Source organism: Festucalex cinctus, chromosome 15, assembly GCF_051991245.1.
Source record: "Festucalex cinctus isolate MCC-2025b chromosome 15, RoL_Fcin_1.0, whole genome shotgun sequence".
NCBI lineage: Eukaryota > Metazoa > Chordata > Actinopteri > Syngnathiformes > Syngnathidae > Festucalex > Festucalex cinctus.
In genome coordinates this window covers 10,661,571-10,678,874 of record NC_135425.1, presented here as the reverse complement: position 1 = coordinate 10,678,874, position 17,304 = coordinate 10,661,571, and the positions used below count along the sequence as shown (strand labels likewise).

General features: G+C 39.1%; 1 protein-coding gene and 1 long non-coding RNA gene across 2 annotated transcripts in view; both read right to left on the bottom strand.

The window, feature by feature from the left end:
- Positions 1-16,680, bottom strand: part of LOC144002601 (ephrin-A5-like) — a 166,901-nt gene extending 150,221 nt beyond the window's left edge. Inside the window, exon 1 of the mRNA XM_077497987.1 lies at positions 15,978-16,680. Coding sequence (XP_077354113.1) covers positions 15,978-16,102 — 125 coding nt within the window. The 5' untranslated portion in view covers positions 16,103-16,680. The remainder of the gene's footprint in view (positions 1-15,977) is intronic.
- Positions 7,106-8,746, bottom strand: LOC144002371 (uncharacterized). The gene is made up of 3 exons (XR_013278715.1): positions 8,322-8,746; positions 7,375-7,618; positions 7,106-7,274 (listed from the first exon to the last, which is right to left on the bottom strand). It is a non-coding gene; the product is annotated as an uncharacterized LOC144002371 (long non-coding RNA).
- Positions 16,681-17,304: the final 624 nt, after the last annotated feature.

Below are 17,304 nucleotides of genomic sequence, written 5' to 3'. Positions count from 1 at the left end.
TGCTGTTAAATTCAATATCATTCTTTGTAAGACAAAAAAAAAAAAGAGGATTCATTTGCCTGAAGAGTCCGTGTATTTAAAAAAATAAAATAAAATAAATAATAATGATTAAAAAAAAAACGTTTGGCCAAATGATGAATGAAAATCAAATCAGAAAAAAAAATGTTATGTACAGAATTATTCATAGTAAAATAATGAATACACTAAATAAACGTTTTTCAAACATTTTAACATTATGAGTATAAATATTGGTTACTCACAAAAATTTTTAAAAGATTGTCGTTGATCCCTGAAATTAAATACAATACAATTTGCTAATTACTTTTTTTTTTTTTCAAGTGGAACATACAGCTAATATGTTTTCAAACCAAAATTATATAAGCATGCTAACAATTGTATTAACTAAAATAATAATAAAATAAATAATATCACACATTTGGTATTTTTCAATGAATAATACACACACTTTCTCTTTTTAAAAAAACTCAAGATTCATGCCAAAGTGGCACAGAAAATCACTTGTCAAAATTATTGACCATGTTTTTGCAACTTACAAAAGTCCACTGAAACCTTTTCGTCCTCCCTCCCGAGACAGAAATATGAGCAGCAAAGCCATAAAGACTACTGATGGAAACCTAAGCAGCCAGCATACTCAGGAAACAAATAAAACATCTTTATGAGTTTGCTTTTATGACCTTAATAGGCTGAGTCAAGGTCCAGTGACCTCTAAGTGCTCGGCTGGACAAGTCGCTTTTTCTCAAAAGACTTTAGACACCAGCTACTGTCGACACAAATTCTTCTGCAAGTCTGCACAGCGTCACTTTTTTTTTTTTTTTTTTTTTTTTTTTTTTTTTTTACTCTTCTCATTAGACTGCCAACAAAATGACAATAAATTCTCATTAGCAGTATTTAATGTGTACTTTACTCTTAAGGGCATCAAATAAAAAACAAACAATACATGAACTGTTACATATCTTAACAGTAGCAAATCATTAAACCATTATTGGGAAGACACTCAATAAGTTAGAAATTTAAAATCTTGTACAAGAATTATAGAAGTATACAATAGTTTAGTGTTGTTGTTTTTTTACTATTTAAATGTTTTTTTTTAAATTATGATAATTATGACTCATTATAACAGCAAAATTTTAGATATACTTGATTTTTTTTTTTTTTATATGATCATTACTTTTCCCGCATTGATCTGCTCGGAGAAATTATGTGAGGGGATCTTATTTTTCTAATATACTAAACAGTAATTTCCTGAATTAAAAAATATATTAAATCTGAAATCTCTACAACTATTTGATATATAATATATAATATTAATTTCACAGATATATACACAACTAATTTATTATAATGATATATAGAGTAAATTTTGCTTTTAGTTTTGAACTTTTTCATGCATTTATTGTTTCATTACAGATAAGAATAAATATGAATAATGATTATGCCCTAAAAAAAAAATAAAAAAAAATAAGAATTATTTTTATTTTATTCCAAATAACGTAATACTTTACTACTAAAAATATTTTCAGCACTTTATGTATGTAAGCTTTTGTTTTTTTGTCTGACATTTTTTGGAATCAAATTCATGTGTCTAAAATGAGTTACCGTAGCTGTTTTTGTTAATGATATAGTGAGTATATGCCTGCTTGCAAGTCCATTTCATTCAAATTCAAATTAGCAAATGAGGAATTCAGTATCATTCCTTGTTACGTTGCTATGTCACATTCTCTGAAAGATAAGCGCGACACAGAACAAGAGTTTTCTGTAAAATGAGCAGAAAGTGAAACCTGTCTCCCCTGCTGCTATCAGGTTGGCTCTCTGTGACATTGTCTCTTTTGTTAAACAGACAATGCAGGCTTGTTGAACTATTAGCTTCTCTTTGTGGAAGCTGTGATGTCCGCCCTGTCACCACTCACACAAAAAAGAAGCCTCCTAAGAATTCTTTATGAGCAACAAAACTTCAATTCTGACGTTTCAGCTTTCTGTTCAAAATCTTTAGTCAAATGTGAATGAGCTTCTGAATCTACCGCGAAGCCTTGCTGGCACAACTAAGTGGCAATGGAAGCCAACATTATACTATCAGAGAATGAACGGGTCTCTTGTCCGAGGCCGTAGTACTCCGCTGGAGTAGAAGCCTCTCATTGGTGGAGAACGGAGCGCTGTGGTTGGCTAGCGCGATGACATATTCTGTGTCGACTCAGCGCTGGGACCTGTTCCGCCAGATGCCCTCCTCTCGTCCCCTGCAATGTTTGCAGCCCCACGCACGCGATCCCTCGCTCCGCTTGGCTGCACCCTCTCATCGCATTACTTCTGCTATTCTAACTCCTCCATCAATTATGCACAAGAATAACTCTGGGCCCTGATGGAGCCAAGACATAAAAGGGGATCATGGATGTGAGCGCTCGTAGCGTTGGCCCACGTGCTGCCGTTGCGCTGCTGCCCTGACCACTGATATGAGCACCAAGGTACCAACTCAAATAGGTGCACCAGGTACCCGCACAGCAGCTTGTGCAAAAACAGCATGTACAATGTCATTGAGATAATGGAACGTAAATTAAGACAGCATTCTTTTAGTCATTACAAAAGATTATTTTTCAGCTAACTAGTATTGATTTTCTGTTATTATTATATAAATACAATAACGTAAGTTCAAAACACCAACCAACTTTCAGTAGATTTTGTCACTGAGTCACTCCAGATTATTCCAATTTTATAACATTTATTTATAACTATTTTTATAGCATTTACAACTATTTTTTTAGCTCCACCGTTTGTTGTTTTTAAACTGTACCGTACAAAACATCACATACAGTTCTGACTTTTGAAGTTTTTGAACAGTGTATATACAACTTGCATGTGTGCTAACGTGTATGAGCTTGTATCATTAAAAAAAAATCAATAACATGCATAACAACTCTCACATAATACTTCCGATTTACACTGTTCCAATTTCAACGAGCTTCAAAAATTGATGTCTCCCGGTGTATATATTGTCTGATTACACATTACTTACAGTATTTGCACAATTTAACATTTAATATAAACTTTTCCCTATTCATTTTCAATGGGACATTGAACTTTTTCTAAGTATCACTTTCCACGCCCACTTCCATACATATAACTTATCATCATTACCAGGTGTCTTACACTGCTCGGTGGCACAGTTGGTAAAGTGCATTGTTCAGTGACCAGCAGGTCATAAGTTCATAATATATCTCTCAATTTACTTCATAAGTATTTCACATGCATTCAAATCTTAGCATTCAGCTATTAGCATTCAGCTTTCAGCATTTCCACGCAATTTCTCCAGAAATTGCACTTATTCTAGTTAATCAAACAATTGTTATTGTATAAGTGAAGTCACTTAGGTTTGTATGATGGGCATTAGAATCTTAATGAAAACAATAAAATATATATATATATTTCTGGGGAAAAAAAGTGTGCTGAAAGTTTACTTCAGGAATTCAAAAGAAAATCAATGATAAAATGCCTCACCAAAATCCATGGCAATTTGAATACAACAAACTATAAAGATTAAAAACTACACGGCTAGTTTAAGAAATTGTATCACTATTTTAGAAAACTAGAGGAGTCCTACATAACTAACTTAAAGATGCATTAGGTTGAGTGTCAGATCTTAAAATGCTCACATGATTCGTAACCTACTTTTTATTCTTAGAGACAAAATGGAGTCCATGTCGGAAAATGGCGGCCTCAGCTGGGGGCTCTGCCGCACCGTGTGGAGAAAAAGGCAAAGCAGAGACGTCAGACGTCATGGAAAAAGCTCTTGACAGTCTGAAAGTTTAGCAAATGAACCTGCGCTTAAATTGGTTAGCGATAAAATAACTATTTAATCCCCTGAATCAAAGTAACAGTTCCGGAAAAGTATTTGTGTTAGGAAAAAAAAAAAGAAAAGGCGACATAACGGCAAAGCCTCGATTAACGTAATGGTGGTCCTGACCTGGATTTCTCCTGGTTGCGTGTGAAGGTTTGTCCAAGCTCTATCGTGAGATCACAAACAGCCTATTTAATATTTCACAAGTCCCAAAGCACCAAGTGAGCAGAAATCCTCCAGGAGGAAACATTCAATGGGGTCTCGGAGTCACACGAAAGGTCCAACAAAGTCACACCGAGTTCATCACCTGACACTGACGAATCACGTTCCGGTCGAAAATTAATCAGACAGCTAAATTACGGTGGTCCATTAAACCAAATGATATATTCGGCGAAAAGATTGTCTATTGTATTGAAACTCACCAGCTATAAAATTAGCTGGCCCTGTGCTTTTAATGAAGGTCAAGAGATTGTATTTTAAAGAAATTTCACATTCCAGAGGCAATCTCTCTTTTTACAAATCAACATATAGGCGCAATCATTACACTTTAATGCTACAGTAAAAGCTACGAAAACCAAACCGCAGAACATAATGACATTGTAGTTGTAGTTTCAGCAACAATCTAAACTAATGTTTTGCAATTTTAGAACATAAGGTGAGGGCGAGAGAGGGCAAAGCAGCCACCTCGCTACCCGCCCTGCAAAGTGCAGCAGGATCGTGCAAACTGTTAGCAGCTTAGTGGCTCTTTAGGAGTGTCTTGGAAGCAGTTTTTAGGAGCTTTACTGCAGTCATTAGGAGGTAAGACTGATTAATGTGAATGGTCAGGCAGGACCTGGCTTTCTGAAGGAGGAACACAGAGGGGTGAAGGGTCCCACAGGAAGTGTTTTGTGTCTCCGCACAAAAGGAGGGCTGACCTCTTAAGCCCCTTAGAGCCTCTTTGCTAATACCCTCACCGGTGCCTACAAAGACACAGGGGATGCCATTTCAACACTCACATTTAAACAGCATTCACAAAAAGCCTCACCGAGAGATTCGAACAGCAGAAAAGCGAATCTCTGTGCAGCGGAGTGAAACCGAGATTAGGCCCGAAGAGTCTCCCGCTAATCCATTGACTGGGGCGCATATCAAACAGAAGAAAGCTGGAGTCACACAATCTCTTATCACAACACATGGGGGGACTTAGGAGACCTTTTTGGTAGCATAAATAATCTTCCAGGAAAAGAACAAACAAACAATAACCTTTTTTTTTTCTTTCTCAACACAACCTTGTGCATGGATGTATCAGAGTCAAAAGAATAAACGATAAAAATATTTGTGTTGCGACACTAATGAGGGCAAGACGTTTGTTTGTTTTTTTTAGTCAGCTTAAAGCCCCAGTGTGTAGCTCACGACCGCCATCTATCGGTCAAACAAGATAATGCAATGATTTTAAGCACACGAACTACGGCGTCCCAGAGAGACCCTACTTCAACAGCCTACCACCAATTTCACCGGAACAGAACGCAAACAACTTCTGGTATTCCCTCGAGTGATGACGTAAGTGAATTGCATTTGTTAGACATACTGTACAGATCCCTAATAATTGTGATTTAGTCATTTAATTTCAGAATTAATATTTTTGTCGGCATTGTTTGGAAATACTGTACGTCAGCTAATGATAATGGCTATCTATGTTCATATTTGTTAGTGCAACTAAACCATGCAACAGAGAATACACAGTTATGTTATACGTTTTATAGACATGTGGACCATCTCAAAGGGGGCGAGAGAAACGACGAGGAAGAGAACGCGGTGCCTCGTAACGTACAATTATGTCATCATGGAAAAATAATTCCATTCGAGCATGCATGTGAATGGCTCAAAACATACCTTTGCTTGGAATATGTGGTATTTAGATTACATCGTTTGCTGATATGTTTAGTATATCGTACAAAAATAATGGTGTTAACTGAACTACACACCTGCAACTCAGACTCGTAATTCCCCCCGTGTCTTGTTGCTACTAACCACTCAGAAAAGTGCTGCTTACAAAAACATTTGAAACCCTTTACTCAGATATCGATTTGTCACCATGTTGAACAATTTTACCTAATAAATATCACTAAGCAACTTAATTAGTTTTGATTGAAGATACAACAGCTTCCTTGTACTTCGATGTGCAGGAATTTACATGGCTTTCACAAATAGTCTTGCTCATGTAATAATGTACTTCATTGGCTCAGTGACTTTCAGTTAATTGTTTGGTACCTCATCTGACATACAATTGTTACCTTCTTGCAGAGACTCGTACAGGAAATGACCATGGAGGAACATGAAGATATCCAAGTCCAGCTGATAGACTGACACCAAGAAATACTTTTTGACACATCAGCACCACCATGATTTCCTGTACCTGGATCCCACATCAGCACCACCATGATTTCCTGTACCTGGATCCCACATCAGCACCACCATGATTTCCTGTACCTGTATCCCAGACTGCAGCACCTTGGTGGACTTGTAGCAAATAAGTGACACTTTCCCAGATCCTTGAGGACAATACAAAGGTTTTTTACCTGACATATAATTAGTCCATGTCTGACACTTGTTGTTGTAGTTTGTATAACTTGTATATTGTTGTTGTGTGTTAATTTGTACATTTTGAATAACTAAAAAAATACTATTTCCTTTGGCGTCAACATGCAGTGTTCATTCGACACCTAACCTAACACTATTTTACATGACCAGAAATGTAAAACATCAAAAGCCTGGAGAATTATTATAAATGCTTGCAATGACAAGGAATTCTTCATTGGCCAATGAATGTAAGGTACAGTACATGAAAATGAATGAATAAAATAAAGTAAAATAAAAGTCTACATGAAATGAACATATTAACTAAAAAAAAAAAAAATGCTGTTAGAATATAATGAGCTACATGAATTGCAGTTGTTCCAGAATTTTACCAATACGCTGTGCATTTTAAAATATGGAAAAGAGACATACAGGTTTGGGCCAAAAGTAGTGTTACAGAGCAGGTATGTGTTGTACACAGCTAAAATATCTGATTAACTCAATACCATGATGTTTTTTGTTTTTTTTGTGTGTGTGTGTGTGCTGACATTGCCCCCCATTAACATTGCAACATTCCTCAAACTCTCCCGAACACAGTATGATCTGTAACACTACTTTTCGCCCACTCTATGATGTTATTGGGGCAAAATTAAGGAAGGCTTGTCCATTGATTGCGTGAACAGACTGCAGTAAAAATGAAGTCACTTCAATGTTTGCTGGTTTTATTAAGTTTGACATGCTCCTTGACTGCACAAGTACATGTTATGGAGTGAGGGCATGTTCCCACCAACGATGATATCATATTCTTCAAAGGCTTGCTGAGGAAAGTGAGGGAGGAGTCACTCCATGGCTTCAGACACCTGGTCAGCAGGTCCTGTGTAAAACAAGTGGTGCTTGTACATGTGACCATTCCGTATTGCTTCACACAAAAAGTTCATGTAGTGTGCAATGCCGTCCATATGTAAATGACATACCAAGACGTCGGCTGACTTCAGTTTGTTGCAGCTCAGATATGGTAGGTGGAGATACTGGTGGTACAACACCGAAGCCTTCTGGGGTCCTCCATTCAAGTGTCCTCATTCGGGGCATTCCAATATGGCTGCTGACTCTCCCCTTGATATTTTTTTTTCTTGCAGGTCGGTGATGTATTTAAACGGTGCATGAATGCTTGTATACATCAGAATATGGTTCTGGAACCCCTCAAGTTTGGCTGTTGATCTAGTGTGACACAAACAAAAACACAATTATAAAATAAAATAGAATAATTGATGATACTACTATATGTCACCAACTTTCCAACAAAGCCCCCAAAATAGAGGTAAGATCTTTAGTTTTTGGGCCCAAAACATTGTATTAGCTAGATAAAAGTAACTTGACTGCATACTGCATAGAATATGCAAAGGCTGCTTGCTTGTCGAATTTCCGTGGAAAACGTGGCAGCCTGTAAATTCTTGTGCACCCAATTACACAATGGACCAGTACACACTTGAGTGAGAGAGTTCAGACTCTAGCAGTGCTTACGGTACAGCCAGCATTTAAGTCCAGAAAGTTATTCCCTGCCGAAAATTAATTTCGAGAACACTATTTTCACCAACCACAACGAAAATAATTTTCAACTCCTCCACTAATACAGTATGCTTTAGATTCTCCATTGAAGTTATGGGCAAATATACCTCCGAAATCACAGTTACATTACATTACACAATAACTTGCGCATTTACTCTAAATATAACGTGCCAGCGGGAATCTTTTTTTTTTTTCAAAGCAAGTAGCTACATAACGAACTCGTTCGAGTGGTACGGAGTTGCTAATCAACAGATACAGTGATCGTAAAACAAAGGTACGAACATCGTATTAATTAGTACAGTGTATACTTTTTCTCTCGCTCTCAAAACGTAAACACAAATGTACTCTTACTTACCGGTCAAGTAGAAAGCAGTCGAAGGCACCGGCACGTCCCAAACCTAGTCTGTTCCTCATTTCTCTCCATCTGGCAAATGCGGCTACAATATAAACTCTTGTTTTGTCGCGCTGAAATAAAATAAATTCCCAAAGTAAGTGTGATGCTTGATAATGCTCTCTTCGGGGACCGGAAACTCTTCTTCTTCGTGGACATGCGGTCGCCATACAAACCGGAAGTGCGTTCCAAAAACGCGTTAAGAAATGGAGCGCTGAAATTTGTCTTTGACGGCACCCGTAGCAGAAAGATGGCGGCGAAACATGGCAGACACTAGCAGGCGAGGCGCGGACATGTAAGATAATTTGCGATTTCTAGACTAACCGTTATATTTTAAAAAAGTACGTTTATGCGATACAACATATCTTTTTACATACTACTAAAACAAACAATTGTTTTTTTTTTTCGAATGATTTATTGTTTCACCACTAGATGCCACTGTATAATACTGAGTGTACCTTTAAGTTAACGTTTCTTTTTTTTTTTTTTCTGAATGTCCCATCAAATTGAATCATATGCGAAACTTGATGATTCCAGGTATGAATACAAATGGTTGACTGCATACAACTGTAGCTGTTTTTCCAAAATTAAGTGTGAGTAGTAGATTTTGTCCGCAATATTGTTTAAATGGGAATTAGTCAAACCATTTTTTTTTCTTCACAATAATGTTTTATGTGTCCATAGCTTACCTATCATGGCATTCTGAATAACATTGCGTTTGTGGAATATGAATAACTTAAGCAGCAACATTTTTTCCATCTCTGGCGGCAGCCATTTTGCCACTTCTTGACGATTGACAATGACATCACAGTTGCTCAGGGCTCAGTTAAAGACAAATCACGGCTCTGCTATAGAAAACAGGTGCGCTGTGCTTGGTTGTTCCCTGAGCCCTGAGAAACGGTAATGTGGCAAAATGGCCGCCCCTGAGATGTTGAATTTTCCTGCTTAAGTCATATTTCACAAATACAATATTAAGCACAATGACATTATTAGACTATGGGACCACATAGAACATACTTTAGTAAAGAATTTACATTTTGGGATTGAGTTTTCCTTTAAGAGAAAATACAGAGATACTTATTTTCACTTTCTAGATTCAGTACACTAACACTTCAGATCGGCCCAGTCGCAATAAAATGATAATATTTACATTATGTTACTACAAATATACCAAAAATAGGTTTCATTCCCTACATTCCTAAGAAAAGTGAATACAGGACCAGTGTACAAATGCAAGTCCAAAAGGTCCAATGAGACAATCAGATTTTGCAGCAGGACGACGCTCGACTTCTGTCTAAGTAAGAATTTGCCTTTTCCAAGTGCACTGAAAGTTCAGCAGACCTTAACTGGAGCATTCACACATCAGAAAAGGTCAAGCAATTTCACACATTTGCAGCTACCTACTGTGATGTCACTTTTCATTTATAGATAAATATAACTGTTGATACAACCTGTATTTTTGTTTAAGAAAGTTTGTAGAGTTTGCATGACTGGAAATTTACAATCGATGGTTCTTGCAAATAATTAGTGGGCATTATTTAAAAGTCTTGACTAGATGAGATAATTATTTGAAGCTTAATGTTTTATCAGGTGACAGGTGATAATGACAAGCATTTCTGGAGTTTGCTGAAAAAAATATGAAAAATTATAATTGTATAAATCCTGTTGCATATATTTTTGCTCTCGATGTATGTAACAGATAATTAAAAAAAATATTTTTTTTTTTCCAAGTTACAATGTAGTTCTATCTGTAAAATGTGCTGAAAAAGAGACCAGAAAGTGCTGTTATGGTAAACCTGCACTCTTGCCACACATGATAGTAACCTCTCATCACTAGTGGCTGTCAATCAAAGCTTTGCTGCCTGAGGGCCTCGCCTTATTAGTCAGAGCGTAAAAAAAGAGGGCTGGGGTCACTCCTCTCTGCAGGCAGGGTCATCGAGAGCATGAGGAATGACGGGCGTCTCCACAGGACCATTGATATCCGCTCTGCAAGGAGTTACAAATCAGACACTGCCAATAGAATGGAAATTCACTGTTTAACTCATATGGTGTTTAATTCTGTCGAAATAAATATAGATACTATTGTGCTCGCTGCACCAAGTTGTAGGAAGATGATACAAATATGTAATTGTGCTAGAAAGCAGCATTAACGATAAATTACAAGGTTCGAAATGCAGTTTGAAGTCAAAATTTGGAATTTACACCTCATCAAAACACATTGAATAGCAAAACTGAAAATCACGTTTTTCCGAAATGCAGAAACTTCCCCAAAAGCTTCACTGGGCTAGACACACGTTAAAGTTTCCACAACGTCAAGGCCACCTACGCACGACCGTCAAGGCAAGCTCGGTGCTACTAGCTAGCAACAAGCTTTGCTGGCTACTAGTGTGGCTAAACGCATTCTGGAATCACTCCTGAGTCAGTAATCGAATCACCAACCTCCATGACGGCAAATAAACTGCACATCTAACAAATATTGTTCTCAAGAAGGGATGATGAGAAAAGATGGCGAAGCCATGCTAACTGCTAAGCTAACCCAAGGCTGGGACGGCTAGCGTGTTGAACACTGAGATTTAGTATTTGGGGTGATTGACTCCCTTTTTCGCACACATCCAGCTGGAACCGTGTTAAAGTGGAGAACATTCAACAAAATAGCAGGCAAAAAAGTGTTTGGACTCCGCAGAGAAAGTCTACTTGCTAAACATGAACCGGAAACAAATTACGCTACGCTACGCTGTATGTAAGCAAAGAGCTGCGCCCTATAAGGTTAAAAATATGTTAATAAGTGGTTCAGAAAATGAATGAATGAAAGTATAATATACAAGAAGTATAAAGTATTTACAATATCACTAATAGTATTTGTTTGTTTTGACAATAGAGTCCCGAGTTTTGCATTGGTCCTTTGAGGTCTGCACAATAAATGTTCTCAAATTACATTACAGTAGGTTCTTCTTTTTTTTTCTATTAATTTAGCTTTGCTTTGAAACAAGAATATGCAGTTTGCTGTTAGACACAATTGTATAAACTGCATGTTTGTTCAACCATTAACATGACGTCATCAAAGACACCAAGAAATTTGCATTCACTTTCATTGGTTGGTCAATAAATCACCCACACAGTGTGGACTGATTAATAGTGAGGATTTTTTTTTTGTTTAAATCTGAATTTTACCAAATAGTGACTCATGAAGTTTTGGCTCCAGCAATATATAATCATACCTGTATATTAAAAAAGAAAAATATATTGTTCATTTGCTATATTATCATATTGTTATTGTAAATCCTTGCTTTGGGTCCCCAGGTTGCAAAAAAAATTAAAAATAAATAAATAAATTCACAAGATTAGAATGTTGCTCTTCAAATGAAGTCATCATATTTGCAAAACTGCTTTGCCAAGAAAAATAATCATTTAGAGGATGGTGATTATTTGAGGTGGGGATACTATGGACTACGTACTTGGTCTATGTTCTGTCTGGACTATGATTCTATAAGAAATGTATTTCAATACATGATAGAAACAGAGTTTCTTTTTAATTCATAGACGGGTTTTTGCAGTCTATTCAAATGAAGCTCATGCGTGTAAATCTTTCCCTGTGTAAGTATGCGATAGCCTTTAATTTGGGGGCCTAAAAGACTGGAGCCCAGCGAGGGGTATTAATGGCGCTTCACTAAGTTAATAAAACGGAAGATAAACCCCAGATAAAAATCCTTTATCCTTTTGACCTGCACTTATTGATACTTTCTAAACCTCCTGGGCAGGAAATCACATTCATTCAGATCTCTTTGATCCTCCTTGTCAGATTGACACTTCCTCTCGGTGGACACGCTGGTTCTGACCACACCCTGTGACTCTCAGCCCCGTCGCGTAGCCTCTGGCCTCTTCCAAGGAAGCTCCTCTCACCCCCATGACTGTGTTGTCCTGTTGTTATAATTCCCCTTCTCTACCTCGGATAACACATTCACACTCTGCGCTGTCTCCTTCTCCCGGTCCGTCTCCCTGCGCAGTGAAATGCCGGCTATGGGCTGCCGAGACAACAATAGAGGTCTTTCAAGCAGACTGTGCTGGCCCTGGGAGCGAGATTCGGTCCTGAGACCCAGTCAATATTTGGACGTGGTTGCCTTTTTGTGTCCGTTTTTAATCCAAGCGGAACCAAGCGGCGGGGAGCCGGGGAAAGGCTGAGAGGGGGAACGCGAGGGTAAACACTTGACACAATGCAAACGGGCCAACTCACAATACCACTGGGAAACTATCACAATATCACTCTGTCACCCAGTGAAAAGTGGAGTATTGTTCTTTTAAGTGAAGATTAAAAAGAGAAAACAAATAGCGGAGGTCATTGCGCGATGGAGAGGAAAAGTGAACGAGTGTCATATTGAGGGACTCACATTGTGGGGGTATTAGCTCCAACACAAACAAACACAAACCTCAAGTCCGCACTGAGAGTGACAGCGGGAATAAACAGTGCATGATCAGAGGTCATTTCGGTCAATAAGCGCCCTAATCAAACATGAAAACGAGCCACTGAAAAGATTCTTTGATTACAGGATCGAGATCTGGCTTGCATCTGCTGCAGAAAGCTTTGGATGACTATTGTCACGGATTAAGGGAAAACCCCTGGGGTGACGGTGCTCCCACAGAATGCTGGGATACCTTCTCTCCACAGCTGTCATCTTGTTAGTCCCACCCAATGAGCTTCTTTGATGAGTACCGGTATCAGTTTCTATGGCGTCCGAGACACAAACAGCTTGAGAGATTAGGAACGGAACCCGGCCCCGAATTCTCCTGGTGATCCCACCTATCAGCAACAAATAAACACCTTAGGTCACATCGGTGCCTACGTGCGGACCATATGGACCCAGGTGGGTTTTAATGAAGCAGCTAAATAGCGGCTGAGAGGGGAATTCACTAATAGCTCCTTGTCAGAGCAGCAGTAAATACCCGACTCACACAATTTCTTCCATCGTTTGGTTACTGAAACAGACGGCGAAACTGACTGGGAACATCTGCGGCTCATTTTTCTCGCATGAGCGTTCCCGCCACAAAATGTAACACTTTTTATTTCCATTGCTTTGATTGAGATGTTTATGTCTTTGTTCCAATTTCTAGCGGTGGGCCATTAATATGACGTTTGGAACTTGTACCGAATGAAACGGGGATAAATGCAAGCAAAACCTGCTTTGTAGGTCAGACATCAAAGACGGCGTTTGATTCTTCTGCTCGGTCGGATCTATAAGGACGCGCTTACAAAAACGTTTGAGATGTGAGCAACTAATGACTTATTTTTGTCTGTCATTTATGTAAAAATGTTTCAAAGATTTTAACGAAGATCTTAGCCCATTTTTAGCTTGTGTTTTGTAAAGGGTGTTTAAAATGAGGACAATTGAGCTGGCAAGCTATGTCATGTTTTCGAGTTCAAACACAAACATAAAGACAAATTGACTTGAAATTATGTAAAAACAAATAAAAACTTCTTTGATTATACGATTTACATTTTTCTACTAATATGTGTGTGTGAGTAAAAGCAAATTTTTGACGGAAAATACATCTTTAAAGAGAGCTTTTCTTGACATTCGGCATTTGTAACATTTCCGCACGAGCACCATCTCCATCTTTTCGAAATCTGCATAGCAACTAGAGTAGAAGCGAAGCATACGGTTGCGTGCGGCATCCCTCGAGTGGCAGATCAACTCTGAGGGGAGCAAACAATGTTAAACAGTTCCAAATCATGTTATCTTGCTGCCTGTGGACAGAACAAACTGTTCAGCAAAGTCTAATAAGTCTATATTTGGGCCATTTGGTATCAAAAAACATGAAGAGTCGCATCACTCAAGTCTCATGAGTTTGTTCCCAACAACATTCCCAGATATTGAGAGTTCTGCACAGTATAACTCCATTCAGTTATGAGCTCCGCCATCATTGCGGTAGCTTTTCAAACACTGGGCAAAGCGGAATCATCCCCGGGTTGTAAATCCCTCCTCTAGCACGCTGAGTCTTGCTGTCTGAGACTTATCAGCAGCATGCATCAGCACAGGGAAAGATGTTTCCCACATATCAAAACATCACAAACAAAGATGGATTTTTATCAAAATTACAATAAGGCTTCTTTGTTGCCCCCTTTGAAACAATGTAAACACCAAAAAAAAAAAAATTGTATTTTCATATTTCACGAATCACTTCCCATTTCAATTCCGGAGCTCCTGTTGGGAATTTCATGAATGGCTGAGTGTGGACTGCTGTTCTGGATGCCATTCCTCCTCACTTTGGACAAATGCGCGGCAGAGATAGCGGAAGAAGGGGGTAAGAAAGCTAATCTAGAAGTTGGGACTCAAACGCAGCAGGTTCTCAGAGCTCCAGCAGCGGCTGTGGTTACATTAAGTAGCAAGGTTACGGGCAACGCAAGCATGCTTGGAATACTGAAGGTCAGAAGGGAATCGGGCTTTTTAGAATGGCATTTGCTTACATTATGCAGCTCGGGTCAGATTTAGATTAAAGTCATGAATGAGAAAGGGACACAGTCATTTAGAGTTACTCATTTATTTAGCTGCCTTTCTATCGGGACAAAGCCCAGGCGGGGTGCCGTGAAGAAACCGTCACTGGGCCCCCCCATAGTTGGCGGCACTGCCCCGGTTTTGACCCTGACAACGGGTCCCCTTCGCGCTGCTTAACCTGGAGCTCGCCTAGTTACTACCAAGTGTGTGACCTCAGCATGTGTGAATCTCTCACAAGACCCAAAATCATGCTGTGTCTTGGCCGCTACTAAAATACCCCTATATGCCCCCTTATTGTCTGCCCCAGCTTGAGCCGGGTGGAGGGGGTAAAGGCGGTATGGGAGCAGGGGGGTGTAAACCAGACTTGGGAAACAGTTTGAAGGCCAAGAGATGGGACGAAAGCCAGTGAGAGGAACCGAGAGCTGTTATCAGCCACAGATATCTGCCTTTTAGCAGCCCACCGGCTACCTTTGATCTCACTCTCGTTTGCATTTGTATCTCAAACATCCTGTCAATGTATGGGCTGAGAATCAAGCTCTCCTGTCTTAGTTAAAAACACACAGCAGATGCCTTGTTGGATAGTTTTTTAACTTAGAAAAATACATTTATTATTCTGAAGAAAATGTGGAAATTAAATTTAAATACAATAGAAATAATGCCCTACTAAGTTAGGCTAGACTAGATTTATATAGCACCTTTTTATGGAAAAAAAATTGAAGATAGATAGATAGATAGATAGATAGATAGATAGATAGATAGATAGATAGATAGATTAGATCGAAGTGATCGATACAAAGCATAATATTAAGTGTGTAATGGTGCGTAATGGCGCACAGTGTGAGAGAAGTATTGCGGGTCAGCTGTTAACAATATGCACACTTTTCAAAAAGAACAGTGGTTGGGAAATACGATTCATGAGTCTTTTTTTTTTTTTTTCAGCAGTAACGCGTTTTCAAAGTATTGGCTTCATCATTATGTTAATTTAAATTAGACGCATCTTCAATTAACAAAATGTACCATTGTTTTGTGTTGTTGCAAGTTAGTTTTGTTTGCAATGAAGTCTGAAGTCAGAAGTCACAGTTCTGTAAGCCGGTGTTGCCCGTGCGAGGGAAGCCGACGGACAAGCACTTACTTGGGGTTAGTGCGGTTCCAGAAGACGGCGTAGCGGTCGGACACCACCTTGGAAGCCGGGTCCTGAGCGTGCACACACACCCCGACGATGAGGACGAGCAAGAACATCATTTCCACCTGCGGCATGCTTGTAATGAAGCCAAACCGACGACAGTCCTGATTTGATTGAAATGTTCTGATGGATGCTGCTGGAAGTCAAGTCCGGTTTCCTCTCAAGTTAGTTCATAAATCTCTCTCTCGCTGGTAAAGCAATACTTTGCTGTATTTTCTTCAGGAAAAGTGAAACAAAGTAAATTTCGCGGAGAAGTCCAGTTTATAAAGTCAACTCAGTTTGGCCAACTTGCGCAGCGAAATTCCCTGAGAGGACGCACACTTGTGAGCGAAAAACAGAATATCACAATTAATCATCCACTGGGTAGTAATCTAGACTGGAAATAGTCCTTATGCTGCCATTGTAGCTGGAATCTTCTCAGCTGTGGATCTCGAGCCGATGTTACTCACCAAGAAGCCGACGAGAGCAACACGAAAAGCGGCAAAACGCGCGGATGCCAACTGAAACGAGTCCCCCGAGATGGTTCACAAGCACGCAGGCTCCCCGCTGGAACGTCCACGGTCCGTGTCACACGGTCGAAAGCGGCCGAGAAGCAGTGTTAGCAACCAGAAGGAAGCAGACCAAGTGTGCGCTTTGGATCTTGCAGCCATGCTCCCCCGGACCAACCCCCCCCCCCCCCACCTTCACAATCCCTCTCCCTCCTCACGGTTGTACCACCATAGCCCGCTGCAAAAAGTGTCCACATTCTAGTGGTTGTTACCGTCTCACTCCTCAATTAGGATCCTCGAATTAAAACGGAAAGTTTGCCAATGAAAATACAGCAATGCGAATTTAAAGGATTGAAAATCCACACGTACAATCAATGCATTCTCCACAAGTTGCACATATATGTTTTGAAGCATCCCCGGTGATTTATTTTTTATTTTTTGCAGCGTATACAGTCTAGTTTAGATTTTGAATTACGGCGGTTTCAATTACTAGAACATCCTTCGTTGCAGGGTGCGTCTCAGATTCCCGAACTGATCATATCCTAAACATGGAAGCACAACGAGACTCTTCTGACAGCCTCATATAGCACAACAAATGAGGTAAGCTCTATTTTTCGTTTTCAAAGCTCTCCATTCTATTTGTTTGCTTTTACTTTTATTTACAGGTTCCACGCTGGCATATTTTTAAATGTTCACTTATTGTTGTAAAGCTGAATGAAAGTCAAGAATCTGACGAACAACTTGTTTTATTTATTTACTATATTTACGTATGTTTGTTTCCATCCTGC